At 44.1% G+C, this 23874-nt stretch overlaps 1 protein-coding gene across 1 annotated transcript; it reads left to right on the top strand.

The window, feature by feature from the left end:
- The first annotated feature begins 403 nt into the window (after positions 1 to 403).
- Sdhc (succinate dehydrogenase complex subunit C) lies at positions 404 to 22726 on the top strand. Its single transcript, XM_021161399.3, has 6 exons — positions 404 to 478; positions 5280 to 5336; positions 7425 to 7526; positions 12052 to 12113; positions 14839 to 15002; positions 21983 to 22726. Exons 1-6 carry the CDS (start codon positions 459 to 461, stop codon positions 22085 to 22087), a joined length of 510 nt encoding a protein of 169 aa, XP_021017058.1. The 5' UTR covers positions 404 to 458; the 3' UTR covers positions 22088 to 22726.
- The last annotated feature ends 1148 nt before the right edge of the window (positions 22727 to 23874 follow it).

Raw genomic sequence — 23874 nt, 5'->3', positions numbered from 1 at the left:
CAGCCAGCTAACTAGGGGATTTTTAGGACAACTTGGAAGGAGGGGGGTGAAGTGAGGCTCTGAAATCCTCAGGGAATAAATAAGCCAGAGAAGCGGCTGCCTGGCAGAGCGAGCCCTACAAAATAAACACTCGGGCAGGTAAACGCACTAATGGTCACTACTCGGCGATTTTGGCCAAAACTTTGACAAACGACGCTTGCTAGAAACTGGCGCGTGAGAGGAAAACCGAAGAACTGAAAAGCAAAACAAAACAAAAAACTAAAACCAAAAAACCCAAAACAAAACAAAACAAAAAAAAGTACCATCCACCAAGCCCGGAACACAGAGGAGGTTCCAGCCTAAAAATTCTGAGGTGTCACATGATAGTCCCCGCCTCCGCCCCGCCGGCTCCGCCCCCAAAGGCAGGGCCACACGTGGGGAGGAGCGATGCGTCATTTCCGTCCAGGCCCGAACTCAAGATGGCTGCGCTCTTGCTGAGGTGACTTTAGCCTGGGGCTAGGAGTCCACGCCCGCGACCGTTGGGGGAACCTGAATTGGTCCCTGAGGGGGTGACAGCGGTGTGTGCCTTGCGGGGACAGGGAAAGGACCTGCGGGTGTGCAGACCGCGCCCCTGAGATCTTAGCACCCCCTCTTCTCTCCGGGCGGAGAGGCTCGAAAGGGCTTAGAGGTCACTGTGTGTGGCCGAGTAGCTTGGCTGTCATTGTTTCTGCCTCGCCCACCTCTAAAGCCTCTTCGCAAACTGCTCTTGTGGCTCCCCCAAATTGCTGTAACTTCGAGATCAGCGGGCCCCTAGGCCTGCAGTATGGGGGGGGGGAACTTAGGGATTGTAGGGGGAGGGGCCCCTTGGAGCACCTAGTGGGTGCTTTAACTCCTGGCAATCCTGCTGCTAGCAACCGGTGGAGACTGTCGGGCATCCTAATGCATCCCTCCCAAGCCAAGGTTAATAATAGCATCCACAGTGGGTCTCTTAATGTTGCCCAGGAAATCCACTTTGTGTTGTTTTAATTTTGGTTTTAGCGGGACAATAGGGTGGGTGGGTGTCACCGCCTTTCTCTAAAGTGTCCATTTTCTGTCCAGAGAAATAGCTTAGATTTCCCCTTGTTCTGAATTCTTCACTCATTAGCTATCATCCCCAGAGCCTTTATAGTTGTAAGGGCTAGTGACATTTCTGGTACAAATCCCAACCCAGTTTTGTGCCAGTACTATTTTTGGAAATTATTTGTTATGGAAAGTTAGCTTCAGTGCTGTTGAGACTCCAGACCCCGATTCTCCCAAATATGTTTTCATTTCTCTTTCCACTTCTGTCATGCAGTACAAAAATAGAGGGATTCTGTTTAGTTTTTCTTTGTAAAAGTGAGTCTTGGGGAGTTTGGATTGGTTATCTTTATCCTTAATTTTTATCTTGCTGCGCATCCTCATAGCCGAAGGACAGGACCAGGTTTTCCAGACCTGCATCTTTCATCCCCAATTTTGACCATAATTAAATGCTTTCAAATTCTATGATGGAACACATGCTGGTGAATGTTAGGGCATATCGGATCAATGGTTTAGCATTTAGCTTAAGATGATCATATTGGCTCCAGACGTTTATATTAGGAGTTTGGGGATTAGTGTGTAGAGTCTTCATCTTTGGGTTCTTCCTGGGTCTAGCCAGTCTCACATGGAAATTATTTGAAAAGCAAATTCCCAAAGCAGTTTGAGTGTGTTACCTGCCAAGCATTACACTGAGTCCCTGGGAGCGGACTGTGGGTGTGTCCTGCTGTCACCTTCCGTCAGTCAGATATCTGTCATCCCAGCACTAAGAATTGTTTACCTCACCTGTCCTCATGTAGATTGGTTGTGTCTACAAGTAATTTTTTCCCATATTTTTGTGTATGGATTGCACATAAGTAGCTCAGCCCACCCCATTTACCTTAAACCATAGAGTGTAACATACAGAATATTTAAATTGTAATGGGCATTATAAGTAATACAGGAATTACTGGAAGTATAAGAGAATGTGCACAGGGCGTATGCAAATGCCACACCATTTTACATAAATGACTTAATCAGCTGCTTGTGGAGGCACACTCCACCTGTCTCAGCACTTAGGAGACTGAGACAGGAGGGCTGCTGTAAGATTGAAGCCAGCCTGAGCTATAGAGTGAGTTGCTGGCCAGCCCGGGCTGTAGAATGTGGTACTGTCTCAAACACTTGCTTCCAGCTTTAACTGCTGATAATTTTTTTTCACTTTTCTTTAGTATGGGTGTGGGTGGCTGTGCATGTGCTATATGGCTTGTGTGTAGGGGTCAGAGGGCAATTGGGAATTCCAAGGGCCCAACTCAGGTTGCCCCGCTTGGTGGCACGTGCCCTTTCTCTCTGAACTATCCTACTGGCTCCTAGCTGTAACATCTTAAACACCATTCCCAGGGTAGAGAGTCTTTTCAGAGTTTCTGGTTTCACATGAAAGGCAGGGATAGATAACTACTTTCATGTTTCCAACAAGGTTGTCGACTTTGTACAGCTTGTTTCTGTAGGGGCCTTGTGCAAAGCTCGCACTGGTATTTGGGAACAATAGCAGCAGACAGATTGTGCGATAGATTCCAACCCACATCTGCAAACTCTTGCTGGATAGCTGAGTGACCGGGCCTAGCTCGGTGTGAGGAATGTGCGCCCTGCAACTTCAGAGACAATTCAGTCGATTTAAAGAGATTTGTTCCCACTTCTTTCTGAGAGCCCTGGGAACACAATGTCTGCATTCACCTCTTGCCTCAAAGGGAAGGGTGAGAGCTGAAGAAGGGTTGGTTGCATTTTTCCCCTTCTCATAATGGGCCCGCTAGTGCTCTAGAGTAGCCTATAAGGCTCTTGAAATGATTGTGTGTCTAGTATCATGAACCCATGCAGAAGATGGTTGGAGTTTTTGATCCGTTGTTTTTCAAGACAGGGTTTCTCTGTATAGCTCTGGCTGTACACCAGGCTGCCCTCAAACTCACAGAGATCCTCCTGCCTCTGCCTCCGAGGGCTGGGATTAAATGTGTGTGCCACTGCCACCAGGCTCAGTTTCTTACACCTTAATGAGTTCTTATATCTCCACAATGCCTTGTACATAGTGGATAACTAGTTACATAGAATTAACATAGGTAAGTTTTCACTTCTAGAACTTCATTCTGGTCACTTTCCTAAATGCTTTGGACATGTTGGCTGGAATTATGCAATTAAAGTGCATGCGCGCGCGTGCGTGTGTGTGTGTGTGTGTGTGTGTGTGTGTGTGTGTGTGTGTGTGTGTTTCATTTTCCTTTTTGGCTTTTTGGACAACATATTGAATACAGCCCAGGCTAGCTGCTGTTCAGACTAGGATGGCCTTGAATTTACAGCAGTCTTCCTGTGACTTGCCTCTTGAGTGCTGGGGTTACAGGTTTACAAGCCTGATTACCTGAGTTTGATCCCTAGAATCCACATGGTGGAGAGAGAAAACCAACTCCTTGCAAGTCATCTGAGCCCCACATGTGTGTTGTGGCATGCCCCATCACATACAAAATAAAATGTCATTTACATTATTTTAAATTAATTTTTTGTGTGCATGGGTGTTTTACCTGCATGCATGTCCTGTATCAGGTGCATGCCTGGTACCTTCAGAGTCCAGAAAAGGGCAATGGATTTGCTGGAGCTGACGTTAAAGGTGGTTGTGAGCACCATGTGGGTGCTGGGAGGCAAGCCCTAGGCCTCTGGAAAGCAGCTAGTGCTCCTAACTACCAGGCCATCCCTCCATCCAGCCCCTGTAGTTTTTTTTAAATAGCAACTCTGAGGTAGGAAACAGTTATCTTCTGTGTGGGGATGATAGAGTCTTGGCTTTTTCTTTTTTTTTTTTTTTTTTTGTAATATTATATGAGAAGTTTTGTGACTTGAAATTTATCTCTGTTATCTGGAAATTGATGGTAACTTTTTAATTTTTTTAAAAAGATTTATTTATTTCTGTATATGAGCACACACTGTAGCTGTACAGATGGTTGTGAACCTTCATCTGTTGTTGGGAATTGAATTTAGAACCTCCGCTCCCTCTGTTGGCCGGGTGGTTTGTAAGCCACCATGTGGTTGCTGGGATTTGAACTCGGGACTTTTGAAAGCACAGTCCTCTTACCTGCTGAGCCATCTCACCAGCCCAACATTTTAATTTTTAAAACATTATTAATAATTATTACTGCATGTGCTTATTTGGGTGCACCTGTGTGCACATGTGTCAGTCATAGGAGAATTTTGTATAGTTGGTTCTCTTCCTCCACCTAAAAAAAAAAAAATTATTTATTTATTTTATGTATATGAGTACACCGTAGCTGTCTTTAGACACACCAGAAGAAGACATCAGATCCCATTACAGATGGTTGTGAGCCACCATGTGGTTGCTGGGAATTGAACTCAGGACTTCTGGAAGAACAGCCAGGGTTCTTAACCTCTGAGCCAACTCTCCAGCCCTGCCTCCGCGCTCCTCACCCCTTCTTCCACTTTTAAGTACGTTTTTCCAGATTGTACTCAGGTTGTTAAGTTTGTATAAAGTGCTTTTATCCACTGAGCCATCTCCCCAGCTTCAAATTCAGATGGTAGTTTTTGAAATTACTTCATTAATATTAGGGCTGTCCATCCTCAAATCCTTTGTTCTTCACATTTTAATTCATCCATTAATTCATAGGTCTCTGCTATACATAAACTTTGTGCCTGAGCTATATAGTGAGTTCTGTTCTCATGTAGGCATGTAGATTGGTTGTATCTACAAGTAATTTTTTTCCATAACTCAGAATAGCTTAAAACTTTGTATGTTGCTGAGACCCTTCTTGAACTTGTGACCCTTCTGTCTCTGCCTCCCAGTTGCTAGGTGGCAGGTGAGCTGGCCCAAGCCTGTCTTCAAGCCGTGGTTTGTCATGTAAGAAACTAGGGGCACTGTTTATGATTTTGACGGTGGAGCTTGACCACAGGGCCCCATGTATGTTAAGTGTACACTCTACACGGAGTTACACTCTCAGCCCTCATTTCATTTTCAGTCAGCCTTTCTGCATCTAATACAGTACAAAGGAGCTGGGCATGGTGATGCACGCCTTTAATTCCAGCACTAGGGACACAGAGGCAGGTGAATCTCTGAGTTCGAGGTCAGCCTGGTCTGCAGAGTGAGTTCCAGGACAGCCAGGGCTACACAGAGAAACCCTGTCTCACAGAATGAAAATATAATTAACAACAATCATCTTGTACAAAGGAGCAGAGGCTGATGTGCTGGTGTTGACTCTCCATCTGTATTCTTGAATCTCTTGCAGACATGTCGGCCGTCACTGCCTCCGAGCCCACCTGAATGCTCAGCTTTGTATCAGAAAGTAAGTTCCAACATCTGTGAATATTTTATTAACTTTGTTTTTCTCATGAAAAGGCAGTAGAAGGCCGGGTGTGGTGGTGCACGCCTGCAGAGGCAGGTGGATCTCTGGCAGTTTGAAGCCAGTCTGGTCTACATAGGGAATTCCAGGACAGCCAGGAATCAAGAATACATAATAAGACCCAGTATCAAAACAAGCCCTTAATTTCAAGTAGTTTCAGGACTTAGGGTTGTTTATTTGTTTGTTTGTTTGTTTCTAAAGATTTATTGAATTATTTTATATATGTGAGTATTTTATAGCTGTCTTCAGACACCACATGAGAAGAGGGCATCAGATCCCATTACAGATGGTTGTGGATGCTGGGACTTGAACTGAGGACCTCTGGAAGAGCAATCTTAACCTCTGAGCCATCTCTCCAGCCCTCAGGACTTAGTTCTTAAATATATTTTAAATATATTTTTTCCCTAAAAGTAAATATTTATTCCTAGTTGTTGACATCAACAGTTGTCTACAACAGTTTTTTAAAAGGTTTTATCTTGGAAGTATATATCTTATACACAAGCGGTGCTTTTTTTGTTTGGTTGATTGTTGTTGTTCTTCTTCTTTGGGTTTGTAGCCCTGATTGTCCTGGAACTCGCTGTGTACACCAGGCTGGTCTCAAACTCACAGAGATCCTACTGCCTCTGCCTCCAAGGGCTGGGACTGAAGACACTGGCCACCAGTGTCTTTTGTTTTTTGTTTTTTATGTTGGTGTCATTGTTGTGGTTTTTGAGGTAAGTCTTGGAGTCTTGCACAGCACGCTATAGATCATAAGTGTTCCTTCTCTGTAAGCCTCTGCTGCCGCCGCTACTGACATTCACTGCCATATATGGCACTGTGTACATTTCATCCTGATTCATCAATTATTAATATTGTTGTTTGCTTGTGTAACAGTATAATTATACAAGCATAATCATTATATTTAATAAATTAACTGATGGATGCTTCTCATCAGTTGATTTTCAATTTTTCTCTTTGTTCCATATAATGTGCTTTATAGCACTACAGCCTTTTTCCCCCACAGCCAGAACCTAGTTAGGCTCATAAATGTACTTGGCTGTGTTGTTTTGGGTTTCTTTTTATTTTTTTAGGATTGGGTTTTATTTTGGTTTGTTGTATTTTGTTTTGAGACAGTTTTTCATGTAAGCTCAGACTGCCCTTAAACTTGCTGTGTGGATCAAGATGATAGAAAATTCCTGATCCTCCTGCTTCTATCTCCCAAATGCTACAATCATAGTTTTTACCATCAAGAGCTCTTTTGCTTTTTGAGTCAGTTTTTCTGTGTAGTCTATGCTGGCCCTGTACTTACTATGTAGCCTTGAGCTTCCAGTCTTCTTGCCTCTCTGTTAGTGTGTGCTACCTTAATCTTTTTCTGTTTTTTTTTGTTTTGTTGTTGTTGTTATGTATATGGGTGTTTTGCCTGCATGTTTGTCTGTGTACCACATTCATTCGGTGCCCATGAGGCCAGTTGGATTCCTGAGAACTAGAATTGCTGTTACGAGCTACTGTGTGGGTCCCGGGAATCAAACTCAGGTCGTTTGGAAGAACAGCCTCTGTTCTTAACCTCTGAGCCATTTCTCCAGCCCTTGTCTTTTTTTTTTAATATACTTAATTTATTACTGTATGTTTGGTGGTGCTCATGGATGTGCAAGTAGAGGTCAGAAGACATCATATGGGAGTTGTCCAAGAAGATGGACTTAGGTCATCAGATTTGTCAGCAAGCACTGTTACCCACCGAGCAATCTTGCAGAACCAACAATACCTTTTTAAAAAAGACATTTTAGGTGGCTGGAGAGCACAGCATGAGAGCATGTACTGTTTCTGCAGAGGCTCAGATCAGTTTCCAGTGCCCATGTTACGTAGCTGACAGCTGCCGCCACTCCAGCTCTAGGGGCTCTAATACCCTCTTCAGGCCTCAGCACTAAGGTACACACACCCACACATAGACACACATATATCCATATAACTAGAAATAAAATACAACTTTAGAATGCACTGTTTGCTGTGTAAAATCTGTGCCTTAGTCCTTTTTGACCCTTTGTTTTATTTTAGTGCTGCTCCTTTGGGAACCACAGCTAAGGAAGAGATGGAGCGGTTCTGGAAGAAGAACACGAGTTCAAACCGTCCTCTCTCTCCCCATTTGACTATCTACAAGTAAGGGCCCTGGAGCCGGGTGGGCTGGTGTTGCCTTCATTTTCCTAATTATTGGGTGTGCAGTGCCTGGGAGCCGTGGGCTGGCCAATAGAGATGCCATTGCATACCTGAGTCCGGCTTCTTAACCTGGTAGTTGATGCGAGAGTCTACGGAAAGCTGCCAACAAGTAGAAGGTTTCTGAGTGCACAGCTGCCAAAACAATCATTGAAAGGCAAGCAGGCCATGTGTGCCAGGCGCTTCCCGTGTTGCTTACCTGTGTTGTGTTGCATGGCTCCTGTGCAGCCTGGGTCCACAGTACATAGCGTGCACATTTTGTGTTGTACGTTAGCATCACACTACACAACATTGAATGCTGTCTGCGACACTGCTGCTTGGATTTGAGTCTGTGGTATGTATTTTTTTTTTTAAATTGAGGTGTTTTCTACTCACATAGAAGCCTAGTGCTTTAATTATGGAAAACAGTGACTTCTAGTACTTCTCTACTGTGATCCCTTAGCATATAAATATCAAGATCTTACAACATTGGAGTATGCTAGAATGTTTGATCTTAAAAATCACTGTTTGAAGGCACATGCCTTTAATCCTAGCACTTGGGAGGCAGGGGCCTCACAGATCTCTGTGATTTCCGGCCAGTCTACAGAGTGAGTTTCAGGACAGCCAGGGCAATGCACAGGGAGAAATTGTTGTTTGTGGTTGACCACAGTGGCAAATGTGTGCACATCTGGAATAGTAGCACTTGGGGTGCTGAGGCAGGAGGATCACAAGTTTAACCTCATCCTCAGTTAAATAGCAAGTTCAAGGCCAGCCTGAGCGATAAGACACACACACAGATGTACACTTCTGCACTCCTATTAGAGAAATGGCTCCTCATGGTAATGTAAGTTATCAGGCTGAGAAGCTGGTTCAGTGAGCTGAGGTTCCTGGCACTAAGCATGATGACTTGAGCATGATCCTCTGGGGAAGGAGAGAACTGACCTTCACCTCCCAGGTTCAGCTCAGACCTGCAGTTTGTGCACCATGGTACTAAATTAATAAATGAAATATTTTAAAATGAATACACATGTTAACCAAGGCTGTATTCTTTTCCTTTGGCTGTAGGAAAATCTGTAGTTTCTAGCTTCTTGAGGCCACTTAGAGTGCTTAGCTATGTGCCTTACTAGTGTATTGTTGGTGTTTTAGACAAGGCCTTATGTAACTGAGGATGGCCTTAGATTTCTTATCCCCCGACTTCTACCTTTTGAATACTGAGATTACAGGTGGAGCACCGCCACACTTGTCTTCTTGAACATGCCCTTTGGATTTCTTTCTTTCTTCCTGTAGGGCAAACCTTGCTTTCTTTCAAAGATTCCTATTTTGCACAAAAGTTATGCTCTTTTACATTCACTGTTTATTTTGATGCTCAAATTGTTGTAGCTGTGGCTACTAGGAGTTCTCCAGTATGGCACCAGTGTGGGGTGCTAGATGTGCTCATTGCTACGAGCACACTAACTGTAGGTCCTCTCCTTGAATAGAGCTGTATGTGATCACTTCGCCCACATACATGTACACATAGCTATGTATGCATGTATACATGCATGTCCTTTTATCTCTTAGGTTTAGAAATAGAAGTGCTAACTGATTTATGTCTTCTAAGAAAATCCCTGCAGATCTTTTAGAAAATTAAAAGTAAATAAATAAACACCAACTCAGCAAAGTGTCTTGAGCCTTGCTACCCTCTTTGCTTGGCTTCCTGCCAGGGGATACTGGCCATTTTTTTAGCCACCTCCACAAATACCACAACCCTTTGGGATTTTTTTTTTCCAACTCAGATTCCAGAAATAATTTTAATTGCAGAAATTGGACATTGTATCCTAAGAGAAGGATGTTAATAAGCAATCTTAGTATTCTATAGTGAAATCTTTTACAAGATGATTGGTGAAACCCTGTCTTAAAAAATGAAGAGGTGGGAGAGGGAGGCAGAGGGGGAGGGAGATGGTTGGGGAGGGGTGGGATCACAGTGTATGGGCACACATTTCGTACAACCTTTAATAAGGGGTCACCCTCCCCTCTAGACCACCACCCAGCAGAGGTAGTGGAGGAGGAAAGTTATTAGAATGTGGGGAAGTGGACCTGCTCAGCAATAGTTCTTTGGGGTGAGCTCGATCTTCTGGGGCAGCAGTTCAGTCCCAGAGCAAACACCAAATATAATTCAGCAGCTGCAGACACCAGGCACGAGCCCGCAGTTACAGTCCAGTCCTTTCAGCAAGCAGACACCAGGCAGCTGCAGCTCAATCTTGAAGAAACCACCAAGTGGTCTAAGGCGAGGCCATGAATGGGCAAGCTGCCACAGGAACCTCAGGAGAAGTTCTTGGGCGAGTTCCTCTCAGTGGTGGAGTTATCTCAAGTTGAGCTCATCAACGCTATGTAAGGTGAACAAACACCTGTTTGCTGTTAGCAAAGAATAATTAGGTGGAGCAAACCAAACCAAGGCTCAATGCTCATCTCCCACTCTCTGTGAAGTCATATTTATACTCCTTTATCAAGCATCTATCCTTTCAAGTGTCTGCTATATCCTTTCACCTGTGTCTGCTTCAGAAAAACAGACTTCCACATGTCTGCTTTTGCAAGACACACCTTCACCTGTGTGCCTCAGTAAAACCTCATTTGACATAACTAACTTTCCAAAGAACTATAAGTTTCCACTTCAACAGTGATGGAGAAATTCCCAAATAACCTTGGCCTTTCTTCACAGTTCATTTGAAGAAAATGACATTAGGTCCATTTATGAATGTTTGCGTGAAAAAAAAAAAAAGAAATGGCAGGAAACATGAAGATATTTCCCAAATAATATGTCAAGCAAAGATGTCTGAAGTAGCCAATATCATACTTTTATTGTTCCTTTTGTTTCCTGAAACAGAGTCCTACTTGGTCTAGACAGGCCTTGAACTCTTTTAAGATCTTTCTCTCTATCTCCCTCCCTCTGTCCTTCCTTAACCTCCCTCCCTCCCTCTCTACTTCCCTCCTTCTATCTATCTGTCTGTCTGTCTGTCTATCTCACTATCTCACTGTGTAGCCCAGAGTTTACAGGTGTGAGTCACCACAACCACCCCGATTGCTTTCTAGTTGTACCCCTCTAATTGATACCCAGATGGGGACCCTGGTGAAAGGATTTTGAACTGTGTTGTTTTTATTACACATACAGAGTTTTCTGCTCTTACAGAGCCTAATGATTTAATCACAGTATATGTTTTCTGTTCTCAACAGTAGCAGATACTTGGCTTGGTAAAGTCGGGGATAACTTTTTTTTTTTAATATTTTTTTTTATTGCGTATTTTCCTCAATTACATTTCCAATGCTATTCCAAAGGTCCCCCCATACCCTCCCCCCCAGGGATAACTTTTAAAAGGATTTATTTTTATTTAATGTGTGTAAGTGTTTTGTCTGCATGTATATATGAACACCACTGCATGCCCTCTGCCCACAGTGGCCACAAGAAGGCGTTAGATCCCCTGGAGCTGGTTACAGACTGTTGGGAGCCATGCCATGGGTGCTTAGAACTGATCCCCTGCCATTTGCAAGAGAAGCCTCTCTTGCCCTTTGCAAGAGAAGCAAGTGTTCTTAACTGCTGAACAATTTCTGCAGCCCCAAGAAACAGTTTTATTTGTTTGTGTATTTATTTACTGTTTTGTTTTTTGAGATAGCGTTTTTCTGTGTAGCACTGGATATCTTGGAACTCACTCTGTAGACCAGGTTGGCCTGGATCCTCCTGCCTTTGTCTCCCAAGTGCTGGGATCTAAAGGCGTGCGCCACCACTCCTGGCTCTTTGAGATACTTTTTTAATAAGTAATTTTTCTTCTTTTTTGCAGTAGAGTGAACCCAGGGCATCATGCATGATATCAATCTCTGAGCTGTGTACTCAGCCAAAACTTTTACTTTGAAATTAGAAAGTGAAAATAGAAATATGAGCCGGGCAGTGGTGGCACATGCCTTTGCACATGCCTTTAATCCCAGCACTTGGGAGGCAGGGGCAGGTGGATTTCTGAGTTCAAGGCCAGCCTGGTCTACAGAGTGAGTTCCAGGTCAGCCAGGGCTACATGGAAAAACCCTGTCTCGAAAAACCAAAAATATTTTTAAAATAAAAATAAATAAAAATAAAAAAACGAAATAAATCTTTAAAAAAACAAAACAAACAAAAAAAGAAACTAGGAATATGAAAGCTAGGTAAGGTTTTCTTGTTTTTGTCTTTAAGGATTTATTTTATGTGTATGAGCATTTTGCCTGCGTTCATTTGTATATGCCACATGTGTGCCTGTTCTCTCAGAGGTTAGAACAAGTGTGGGATCTCCAGAACTGCAGTGATAGATGGCTTTGAGCCACCATACAGGGACTAGGAATTTAACCCAAGGCTTATGCAAGAGTAACAAATGCTCTTAACCAGGAAGCCATGTCTCCAGCCCCAGTCATCCTAAAACCAAAACCAGGACAAAACCAGGAAACCGTTGTCATCCTTTCCTTGTTAAAACTTGTCTTATGTGTTTCTTTGTAGATGGTCTCTTCCTATGGCACTGTCCGTTTGCCACCGTGGCTCTGGAATAGCCATGAGTGGAGGTAAGTATGTATAGTACACACACATGGACACACACACACACACACACATCCTAGAGGAACCGCTGTGACTCTGACTCTCATCCCCACCTTCTTTGCACCCGGTACCTGATTTAGAATGCATGTGAGTCCTTAGAGCTTTCCTTTTTTTTTTTTTCCTTCTAATTTTGGTTTTAATTTTTTTGATACAGGGTTTCTCTGTGTAGCCCTGGCTGTCCTGGAACTCACTCTGTAGACCAGGCTGGCCTCAAACTCACGGAGCTCCATCTGCCTCTGCCTCATAAGTACTGGGACTAAAGGTGTGTGCCACCACTGCCTGGTTCACTTTAAACGTTTCATTAACTCATTCCTTTAACAAGTAACTGAATCCCTATGTTCTTACTAAATTCAGTAACGCTTGCTACTCTTGTAGAGGACTGGGGTTTGGTTTGATTCCTAGGGTAGCTCACATCCATCAATAATTATAGTTCCAGGGGATCTACTACCCTCTTCTGGCTTCCATGGACACAAGGCACACAGTTGGTACACATAAGCAGTTGTAACCCCATACACATAAAACAAAATACAAACAAAGCTTTTAAAAGTATTTTTAAAAGCCCGGCATAGTGGCGCACGCCTTTGATCCCAGCACTCGGGAGGCAGAGGCAGGCAGATTTCTGAGTTCGAGGCCTGTTGTAAGCCGGCCCGCGGCTTACAAGGACCAGGTACACCTGGGAGGCAGTCTGGGGCTGAAAGAGACTTAGAAGGCGAGAAATTAATGGAGCCAAGACATGATTCTGTTCAAGCCTTCCAGTTTACTAAGAGAGTCTACTTATAAAAGGGGAAGGCCCATCCCCCACCAGTCCATTCTTGGTGTCTGGAGCCAGCCTGTAGGTGATGTGCAGAATAGAACGTTCCTCCTGGAATGTCTCAGGGGCTTCTCAGTGGTAGCAGTGTCTTGGAGAGGGCAGTGGCAGGTGGCAGAGCAAAAGAGCCATCTAGGTCGGAAGGCTCCACCTTAGGTAATTTCCTTCTCAGTGGCAGCAAGGTCAAAGTCCAGATCAGCCTACTTCAGGGCTGAGGGAGGCTACAGAGGCCAGCCCGAACTACAAAGTGAGCTCCAGGACAGCCAGGGCTATACAGAGAAACCCTGTCTCTCTGTAAAAAAAAAAAAAAGGGGGGGGGGGCTGGCGCCGACTGCTCTTCTAAAGGTCCGGAGTTCAAATGCCAGCAACCACATGGTGGCTCACAACCATCCGTAACGAAATCTGATGCCCTCTTCTGGAGTGTCTGAAGACAGCTACAGTGTACTTACATATAATAAATAAATAAATCTTTAAAAAAAAAAAGTATTAAAAAAGTAAACAACAAAAAACAAGACCAGATAGCCTTTATTCTGTTAAAAAAAAAAAAAAAAAAGTACGTCAAGAATCCCCAGCTAGTCATGGTAGTACATGCTTTTTTTAGTTACTTATTTTTTACTTTATGTGCATTGGTGTTCTTCCTGCTTGTATGTGTGTGTGTGAGTGTCAGGTCCCCTAGAACTGGAGATGCAGGCAGTCGTGAGCTGCCATGTTGGTGTTGGAAATTGAACCCAGGTCCTTTGGAAGAGCAGTCAGTGCTTTTAACTGCTGAGCCATCTCTCCAGCCTAGTGGTGCATCCTTTAACCCCAGCACTCAGGAGGCAAAAGCAGGCCAATCTCCGTGAGGTGAAGGCCAGCCTAGTTTACATAAACAGTTGCTGTTCCCTTTGAGATTCCCTAGATCGTCATTCTTTTCACTTGTAATACTTCTTTATGATGGAGGGTTTGATTAGATATACATACTTCTGAATATAGGCTGTGGTGATTGCTGTGTTTATTAGTAATTGATGTAGTTAGTCTTTGACATCTCAGAAAATGTCTGCTCATTTATAGTTTAAAATCTTGTTCTCAGCCCATTGCACATTGTGAGTACCCTGTTTTGGTGTCTATGTTCCCAAGATGGAAATGCATGGGGAAGTGGTCACCAGGAGAGGACGTGCTGACAAGTGCTTTACTGTACACCAGTGCAGATCCTCCCTCTGTCTCCCACATGCTGGGATGATAAGCATGTATAATCATACAGGTTTTAATTGTTAATTATTTTTACATTTATAAGTATTTTGCCTGTATGTATATCTATGTACCATGTTCGTGCCAAATCCCTGAATTGTCCAGAAGATGCCATTGGCTCCTCTAGAACTGGAGTTGCAGGTTGTGTGAACATTGATACCACTTGGGTGCTGGAAAATGAACCCAGGTCCTCTGAAAGTGAAGCCGGCACTCTTAACTATTGAGCCTACATGTTTTATAAAATATGCTTTTATTATTTTTAATTATGTGTATAGATTTGTAGGGTATGTACACATGAGTACAGGTGCTCTTGAAGGCGGGAGGGGGGTATGATTCCCCTGGAGTTACAGGTGGTGCCAGCTTCTCAGTGTGGGTTTTTGGGAACCAAACTCAGGTTCTCTACAACATCAGTGTGCACCTGTAACTGCTGAGCCACCTCTCTGGTCCCTCATACATGGTTTTATAAAAAAAACCAAAAGGCCCTAGATTTCAAAACCAGGGCTTATATATTTTGGCAAGTGATCTACATCCCTAGATGGCAACAAATTTTCTCATTTCAAAGAGGTTTAGGATTATATCAGGTGTCAAGAGCTGTCATAGAATCCAGTTTAATATATTCCGTTCTTTGTAACTGATAGCTGCGTCTTCTCTCTCAGGGGTCTCTCTTTTTGGCCTGTCGGCACTGCTGCTTCCTGGGAACTTTGAGTCGTATTTGATGTTTGTGAAGTCCCTGTGTTTGGGGCCAACACTGATCTACTCGGCTAAGTTTGTGCTTGTCTTCCCGCTCATGTACCACTCCCTGAATGGGATCCGACACTTGGTAAGTTTCTTGTAGGCGAAGAGCAGGAGGGCTAGGAAGCTCTCTCCTTCGTTTCTGAGCATAGTGTTCTTGCACCTTTTCCTACCCTCCTACCCCCCTCTTTTTAATGCTAGGGTCACTGAACCAAGAGCCTTATCCGTGCTGTACCTTTGAGCTACGCCTCTAACATTAGAGCTAGTCTTTGTTTGCTTCTGAGACAGAGTATATCACTATGTAGCCCTGGTGGGCCTGGACCATTCTATATAGATCAGGATGGCCTTGAATTTGGGATTTTCCTCCTGACTCTGCATCCCAGGTGCTGGAATTATAAGCATGAGACACCACATATAGCCTAACCTTATTTGACTATCTGTTTTAATTTTACTTATTTATGTTTTATTCAATGTGTGTGTGTGTTTTGTACATACGCCTGTGCATGTGTGTCAGTGGTCCTGGGCTTGCCTTTTCCTGAGCCGTCCTGCCAGTACCATTCTTTTTTTTTTTTTCAGGACCATTCTTTTTTTTTTTTTTTTTTTTGGTTTTTCGAGACAGGATTTCTCTGTATATCCCTGGCTGTCCTGGAACTCACTTTGTAGACCAGGCTGGCCTCAAACTCAGAAATCCGCCTGCCTCTGCCTCCCGAGTGCTGGGATTAAAGGCGTGCGCCACCATGCCCGGCTTTTCAGGACCATTCTTTTTTTTTTTTAAAGATTTATTTATTTATTATATGTAAGTACACTGTAGCTATCTTCAGACACTCCAGGAGAGGGCGCCAGATCTTGTTACGGATGGTTGTTAGCCACCACCATGTGGTTGCTGGGATTTGAACTCTGGACCTTTGGAAGAGCAGTCGGGTGCTCTTACCCACTGAGCCATCTCACCAGCCCTTCAGGACCATTCTTAAGGCTAATTGTACTGGGTCTTTACTGAAGTCCTTGTGGGGAAAGCTAAACAAGGTCTCTTGTGCATTTCTTTGTGAATGTGGGTTAGGTCAGTACTGAAAGAGATTAGTGTGAGCGTCCCCACTTTCATTAATAAAAGACCCCTGAGACCAAGGCTGACAAAGAAGACAGACCGAGGGGTTAATATGAGCTGGCGCCTGGTATTCATCAGGTAATCTTGACCCTGGGCATTTCATTATGAGCTAGGCGAGTCGCTGCTGCCTTCAGCTGAAGTCTTTCTACCCTGAGCAACGAGTCTGATCAGACTCCAGTGTGGAGTTTTGCTTTCCTCTCTTTGGCTGTGTTGAGTAACTGGAGAAAATGAGAGCAAGCATAGATTAGGTGCCAAAGACCCTGGGGTGCTAGTGGTTGTTACAGTTTGTTACTGTGGTACTGAGAATTGAACCCAGGACCTTGTGCATGCTAGACAGGTACTGTACTCCATGTACCACATAGCTGTATCTGCTGTCCTTTTGAAACTTTTTCCATGTTAAAATTTTATTTTTGAATGTTGTCTTTGTGTGTGTGTGTGTGTGTGTGTGTGTGTGTGTATGTATGTATGTGTGTACCATGTACATAGTTGGTCCTCTGTGTGTGTGTGTGTGTGTGTATATATATATACCATGTACATAGTTGGTCCCCATGGAAGCCAGAAGAGGATGTGGCTATGAGCCACCTTGTGTGCTAGGAAGAACACCTGGATCCTCTAGAAGAACGGGCAGTGCTCTTAACACTGAGCTGTCTCCTCCAGCCCCAATCTCTCCCCTTCCCAACCCCCCCCCCCCAGGCCCTGGCCTCCAAGAAGGTCTTATATAGTCAAGATTGGCCTTAAATTCACTATTTAGACAAGAATGACCTTGAAATTCTTATTCTCCTGCCTCTAACTCAATTGCCAACTGCTGGGATTGTGAGTGCTACCATTTTTGGCTTTTTGAGATAGGGTCTCATAAAACCTAGGTTGGCCTTAAATTTGCTGTGTACCCAAGGCTGGCTTTGAACACACCCACATTACTGCTGTATTTCAGACAGGGCTCACTTCATTGCCCAGGCTTGCCTGGTCCTCACTCTGTAACTAGCTGGGCCTTCCTGCCTTGCCCCCTCAGTAGCTGCCATTGCATTCCTGAGCTTCCACCTAGTCTTGACTAGGATTCTAAATTCAGATCTTGAAGTCAGGAATATGATAGTCAGCTGAAAACTGTTCATGTTACCTCTTACGTTGATCCTAACACTACATGGCGCTAGTTCAAATTGGGGCTAGGCCTTGGGACCTGTCTCCAGCATCTCATATTAAGTGGGGGGAGGGGAGACGACATGCTGCCATCATTTGGACTCAAAGTCTCAAAGGCAGAGGCAGGCAAATCTCTGATTACAAAGCCAGACTGGTCTACTTAGCAAATTTCAGATCAGCAACTCTGTCTTAAACACATCCACACCCAAGAACAGCATCAATGACAGCAACAGATAGAAGTCAGCACTCTGAGAAGAAGGTCAAGGTTGTCTTCGATCTCATAAGTTTCAGGCTAGGCTTGGTATGCAAAATTCAGTCTCAAAACGAAATAAAATCTGATGTCCTGGGTTTTGTTTGTGTTTTTTTGTTTATTTGTTTGTTTTTGTTTTGTTTTTTTTGCCTTTCTTTTTTATTTTGATTGACTGACTGATTGATTGATTTTTTTGGTTTTCCAAGACAGGGTTTCTCTGTGTAGCCCTGGATGTCCTGGAACTCTCTCTGTAGACCAGGCTGGCCTTGAATTCAGAAATCTTCTTGCCTCTGCCTCCCAAGTGCTGGGATTAAAGGTGTGAGCCACCACTGCCCGGGTCTTTTTTATATTTTTAAGACACTTTTATATGGAGGGTTGGCCTTAAATTGGTTGTATGTAGAAGGATGACCTTGAACTCCTGATTCTCCTGCTGCTGCCTCTGGAATTATGCCAACACATCCAGCTCTTAGCTTTAAATTCCTATTTTTATTTTATGTATTGAGTGTTTTAGCTGCATGTGTGTTAGCATGTTGTATATGTTGTGCCTGGTACCCACAGAGGCTAGGAGAGGAGGGTCAATCCCCTGGAATTGGGTTAGAAATGGTGGCAAGCCACTATGTGGGTGCCAGGAGTCAGCCCCTGATCCTAACCACTGAACCATCTCTCCAACACCAGCTCAAAAGGAATGAAAGCTTGCTCAAACCTGCCTTGGGGTCAGAGCATTTTAAGAGTTCATATTTGTGACCCACTAATCTTGTATCCTTCAAGAAGTAATTAAAGTGTATTTTTTCCAGTCTTCATTATTTCTGAACTCAAGCAAAATGTCAGTTGGGTGGCTTTTGCCTTAGTTTGACCTTTTATAGCCTCCACCTCAGAGCCAGCTTTAGAGACAGCATTCTCTGGATTCCAGTCTGGTCCAATAGACAGTTGAGAGAGGGGGAAAAAAAAAACAAGAGCTAAATGATGTATTAAATTAAGTGTATTTATCAAGTGTTCCCCAGAGCAGTGTTCAGTTTGATTTGAAGTGACTCCAATTCCTGAGGGAGACAGTAGAGAGAAAAGACAGTTTCATTAATGGCTTTTGACTCTACAGAACAAAGCTCTGTAAAGAGAATCAGTTGAAGGCTTGGCATCCTGGCTCAGGCAGGCACTTCTTTCTGTTAGTTTTTGTCTTATACCGAGGTGGATTTGGGGGTCATTTGGCAATTACAGAACACAAGCTGTTTGCCCTGGTTCCTGCCTGTTACGGTAATCTCTGTTGAGATAAAGTGGGCACCTAAAGGCTTTACTTAAGCCCTAAATCTGCTTTTGTGTTTTTCTTTTGACAAGTACTAGCTCTGGGTATAGGTCAGGTTTTAATGAAATTGTGTTCTTAGCAGTTGCCTGGCTGGAAGATCTAATAGGTTAAAGGAAAATGGTATGGTTGGTTATAAAGAAGATGGAGGCTTTCCGCACTGTGACCTCCCTCCCCCCTCACCTGAGTCTGGGGTTCTATTGTAGCTTTGACTGTCGTGGAGCTTACGCTATAGACCAGGATGGCTTCAAATTCCCAGGGTTTCATCTGTCTTGGCTTCCCAAGTGCTGAGAGAGGTAGGGCCTTTGACCTCCCTTCTGGAGGCTTCTCCTGTCACTGCTCCCCAGATGGACTCAGTGTCTCATGAGCACTGAGCAGGGGAAGTCTTTGTGCAGTGTGCACAAAGATGTCATCTGGGTAGAGACTAATGAGGGTATCTTGTTTTTTTGTTTTTCTTCTGAGTTCCCCCCAAATTTCTCTGCAGTGATTCCTAATTCAGTCAGTTTTCTAGTTAGATTGTGGAGGTTCATGTGTTTACATATGTTGAGGCTCCTATGTGTGATAAGTACAAAACCTGAACACTGCTTTTTGCCCTAAAGTTGTGGTTTTCAATGCTGCAGCCCTTCAGTATGTATGGTTCCTCATGTATTGTGTCCCTCAGCCATAATACTATTTTCGCTGCTACTTTATAATTCTATTTTTGCTACTGTTATGAATCATAATATAATATCTGGTATGCAGGACATCTGAGATACAACCCCAGAGGGTCACAACCCACAAAGTGAGAGCTGCCCTTGAGTATGTATGTGCTTAGAGAGTAAGGAAGAGAGGCTAGTGTTTGCTTTGCTTTCAGTGCTGGAGGTCTAACTTGGTACATACAAGGCAAGTTTTTACAGCTCAGCGTATACAAGCCCTCAATTCTTAGTGTTTTTAAAAATGTGCCCTTTGATCCAGTGGGTAGACAGTCCACTTATTGGATTGATACAAAAAAAAAAAAAAAAAAAAAAAGACTGAAAAGAAGGAATTTAATAGACTAGAAAATACATAGCATAGCATGTATTAGTAAGGGTAAATATTTTTAATGTTTCATAAACTTACAAATACATATCTACTAGACTCCAATTTAGAAGGTTTTTTTTTAGTGGGACTGTAGTAAAAAGCAGTTTTGGCCTAGGTGTGGTTGTAAATGCCTGGAATCCCAGCTGTTAGGGAACCTGAGATGGGAGGATCCTGCGAGTTTAGAAATTTGAATGCGGGGCTGGTGAGATGGCTCAGTGGGTAAGAGCACCCGACTGCTCTTCCGAAGGTCAGGAGTTCAAATCCCAGCAACCACATGGTGGCTCACAACCATCCGTAACGAGATCTGTGACTCCCTCTTCTCGAGAGTCTGAGGACAGCTACAGTGTACTTACATATATATAAATAAATCTTTAAAAAAAAAAAAAAAAAAAAGAAATTTGAATGCATCCTAAGTCAGTATAGTGACGTCCTGGTTGGGAGAGGATAAAAAACAAAGAAAGAGAAAAACATGGAAAGTTAGATTCTGCTTGGGGTGGTGGCACACACCTTTGATCTCAGTTCTTAAGAGGCAGAAGCAGATGAAGTTTGAGGCCAGCCTCGTCTACAAAGTAGGTTCCAGGACAGATAGGGCTACATAGGGAAACCCTGTCTTAAAAAAACAAAAACAAAACAAAACAAACAAAAAAAAAAACCGGGGCTGAATAGCTCAGCAGTTAAGAGCACTGGATGCTTTCCTAGAGGGCCAAGGTTCAAATCCCAGCACCCACGTGGCAGCTTAAAACTGTAACTTGAGTTCCAGGGATCTGATACCCTCAAACATACATACATGTACGACACCAATGCACATCAAATAATTAAAGAAATCATTACAAACAAACAAAAAAAACTAGGCATAGTGGTGTACAACTTTAATCTCAGTACTTGGGAAGCAGAGGAAGGTGGATCTCTGAGTTCAAAGCCAGCCTTGTCTACAAAGCAAGTTCCAGGATACTACATAGAGAAACCCTGTCTCAAAAAACCAAACAGACAAACAAAAAGAGATCTTAGAGGGAGTTATAGCTCAGTTGGTAGAATACTTGCCCAGCATTTACAAAACCCTGGGTTTGATCCCCAGTACCACATGAACTGAGTATTGTAATCCCAGTGTTCAGAAGGTGGAGGCAGGAGGATCAGAAGTTCAAGGTTTTTCTTGGCTACACGATGAATTCAAAACCTGCCAAGATCCTATCTCCAAGGAGGAGAGGAGGAGTCAGTGCTAGGCCCCAGGAATATCTCCAGTCCATCAGACCTGAAGGACAGTCTCACTAAGGAAGAGTTCTGTGATTGTCTCTGCTATGCATCATATTCCCTTTCAGAGGTTCACAGGCTGGGTTAGTAAACTGCTTAAGAATCTTGCAGTTAGGGGCTGGTGAGATGGCTCAGCAGGTAAGAGCACCCGACTGCTCTTCCTCAGGTCCTGAGTTCAAATCCCAGCAACCACATGGTGGCTCACAACCATCTGTAACGAGATCTGACTCCCTCTTCTGGAGTGTCTGAAGACAGCTACAGTGTACTTACATATAATAAATAAATAAATAAATCTTTTTAAAAAAAATCTTGCAGTTATAGCCACAGAACTTTAACCACATCCACATGATGTCCCACACGATGCAGAAGTACTTCGGTCCAGATATTGTGAACACCTGTAACCCCAGCACTTAGGAAATGCTGGCAGGAGGAGCTTGAGTTGAGTCCATCCTGGGATACAGGATGAATTCTACACTAATCTGAATCATATAACAAAGATCTTCCCCACCCCAGCCGAGAGCTGAACCCAGGGCCGTTGGCTTCCTAGGCAAGTGCTCTCTATCAAGTTAAATCCCCAACCCCATATAACAAGATTCTATCTCAGAAAACAAAACTGTTTTGAAGGAAAACTTTTCCAGAAACACTGATCTAGATGTGCTGTCAGGTAGAGAGAGGAGATTATGTCTGTACAGTCTGGAAGCTTTTGTGTGGAGGGCCTTTGGCATTCTGAAGAACAGTCACCCATCAGTACCACATGAGATGACTTGATTTTCGTCACTGGGGAGCGGGTGGTAGGGACCGTGTTGTGGCTTTCAGAAGTGTGAAACTGGGACATAGGGATATGCTGCTTTTCTCGGAACCCCAAAAAGGGAAGTACCGTTCAGTAGGTAGAACATTTCTGAGACAGGAATTGTAAGAGTGACTGGAGTTCTAATTGCTGAAAATAAAAATTAAAGCTTGTCTTCCCCTCTTTTTCTACAGCTATGGGACCTAGGAAAAGGCCTGGCAATTTCCCAGGTCTGGCTGTCTGGAGTGGCAGTTGTGGTTCTTGCTGTGTTGTCCTCTGGTGGGCTGGCCGCCCTGTGAAGAGCTGGAGTTCCCAGCACCCCTGTACATCATCAAACTGATTTATATTCCTGTTTATCACTCTCCCCACCCCTCTCCCCAGCCACCCAGGTGCTCCTGATTTGTTTAGATGCCACATGCTTTCAATCCCCTTGGAGTGCAGTAGAGCGGCTTAAAGACCTGTCGTAGTAGGAAAGGGTCGTCCTTCCTGGGCCTGGGAGCCCTCGCTCCTGCTCCACATTTGACTGATTTGTGCTGAGGGTCAGCTTTCCGCTGCTTCTTGCTGAGACAGTGGAAACAATGCCAGTTCTGTGACCTCCCTGAGTGCCACTGCCTGTGGGCTGCTGGCTTAAAGGACACTTCTGTCCATTGGTCAGCTCGGGGCCTTTAGCACCCACACCGCGTGACTGAGAGGAGAGAGGTGGAGGAGGAGGGATTGTCCTGCTCAGCTAGAGGGAGATAAAGAGCAGCCTGGGAGCTTGGAGCTCGAGCCTGGGAACAGATACACAGCTTTTAATGTATGAGGAAAATCAAAAAAAAAAAAATTGTATTAAGTTTCTGTTCAGTTTTTCATTTCTAGGAAAATACGCCTTTAATGTCATATTTTCTAAATTTATGTACCATCTTTCTTTGGAAACAATTAAAGTACTACTCATTTTATGCTTGACTCTTTGGAATCTAGTGACAGGTGGGTATTAAGGGTCTAATCTCTGCCCCTCCCTTTGGATCTTGGACATGTACACCCTCCAGTATGGAGAGAAATAGTTTGCCCAACAACTACCACTGTGAAAAATGAGGTAATCACAACCAAGTAGTGGAGAGATTTTGGTCAAGGAAAGAACATAAGAAGCCAGCTAAGCATGCAGGGAGCTTTTGGGGGTTACAGGGCCCAGCCCTGTGGATGGCCAGCTTTGTACTTCAGCAGATCATTTGGTTATGGATACCAAGCACCAGTGGAGGTGGAGGCTAAGGGCTAAATTAGATTTGGGGGGAGGTGGGGGAAGTAGAAGAAATTTTTAAAAGCAGGGCAGGATTGGAGGTGTCAGAATTCTTGAAAATATACAGTGGGAAAATGTTGCTTCTTTACCCTTACTGAGACCCTGGATCCTTTCCAAGGGTGCTTTGTTTGTGGTGCTAGGGGTCAAAGCCAGGTCCTTGTGCGTGTTAGCAAGCACTGTGCCACTACACCAATTCCCTAGCCAGGAGTGCTATTTTGATAGATTTTTGCCAACTCTGGAGTAAGAGATCCATCTTGGGACTAGAGATTTGGTTCCATGATCGTATGCCCAAGGCCTGTGGTTCAGTCCCCACCACCAAGAAAAACACTAAGAGATTGGTCAAAGCACTGGATTGAAGAGTGATTGTTGGGTGGCAGTTAGACAGGAAGACAGCATGAACTCAAATCCGTGGCAGCAGAGATGGGCTGGGCCCAGGTTGGGTTGAGGCCTGTTTCATTAGTCTCTTGAAATCTGTAGAAAGGGATTCACCATCTATCCCCAGCTGGCCTGGAACTCTTACCCAGACTACCTTCCAGTTGGTGTGCTCTTGCTTCTGCCTCCCGGGTGCATGTTACCACCACCCTCAGCCTATTCCTGGTCCCAAGGAGTGTTTGGCCTCAAGCAACGATCACTACCCACTTTCCTCTAGACAGGCCCCGGGAGGTCTGGTGGTGCCAGGAATCCAGCCCAGGGTCCCATCCGTGCTAGGCAAGCACTGAACCTGAGTCAGGCCTTGCCAAGTACCCAGACCGGCCCAGACAGGCCTTGAACTGACGACCCAACTGTTTCAGCCTCCCAAGTAGCTGGAAT

This window comes from Mus caroli, unplaced genomic scaffold, assembly GCF_978045245.1.
Source record: "Mus caroli unplaced genomic scaffold, Mus_caroli_1 scaffold_1, whole genome shotgun sequence".
NCBI classification, from domain to species: Eukaryota; Metazoa; Chordata; class Mammalia; order Rodentia; family Muridae; genus Mus; species Mus caroli.
The sequence above is the reverse complement of the archived record's forward strand: the minus strand, read 5'-3'. Positions and strand labels throughout refer to the sequence as shown.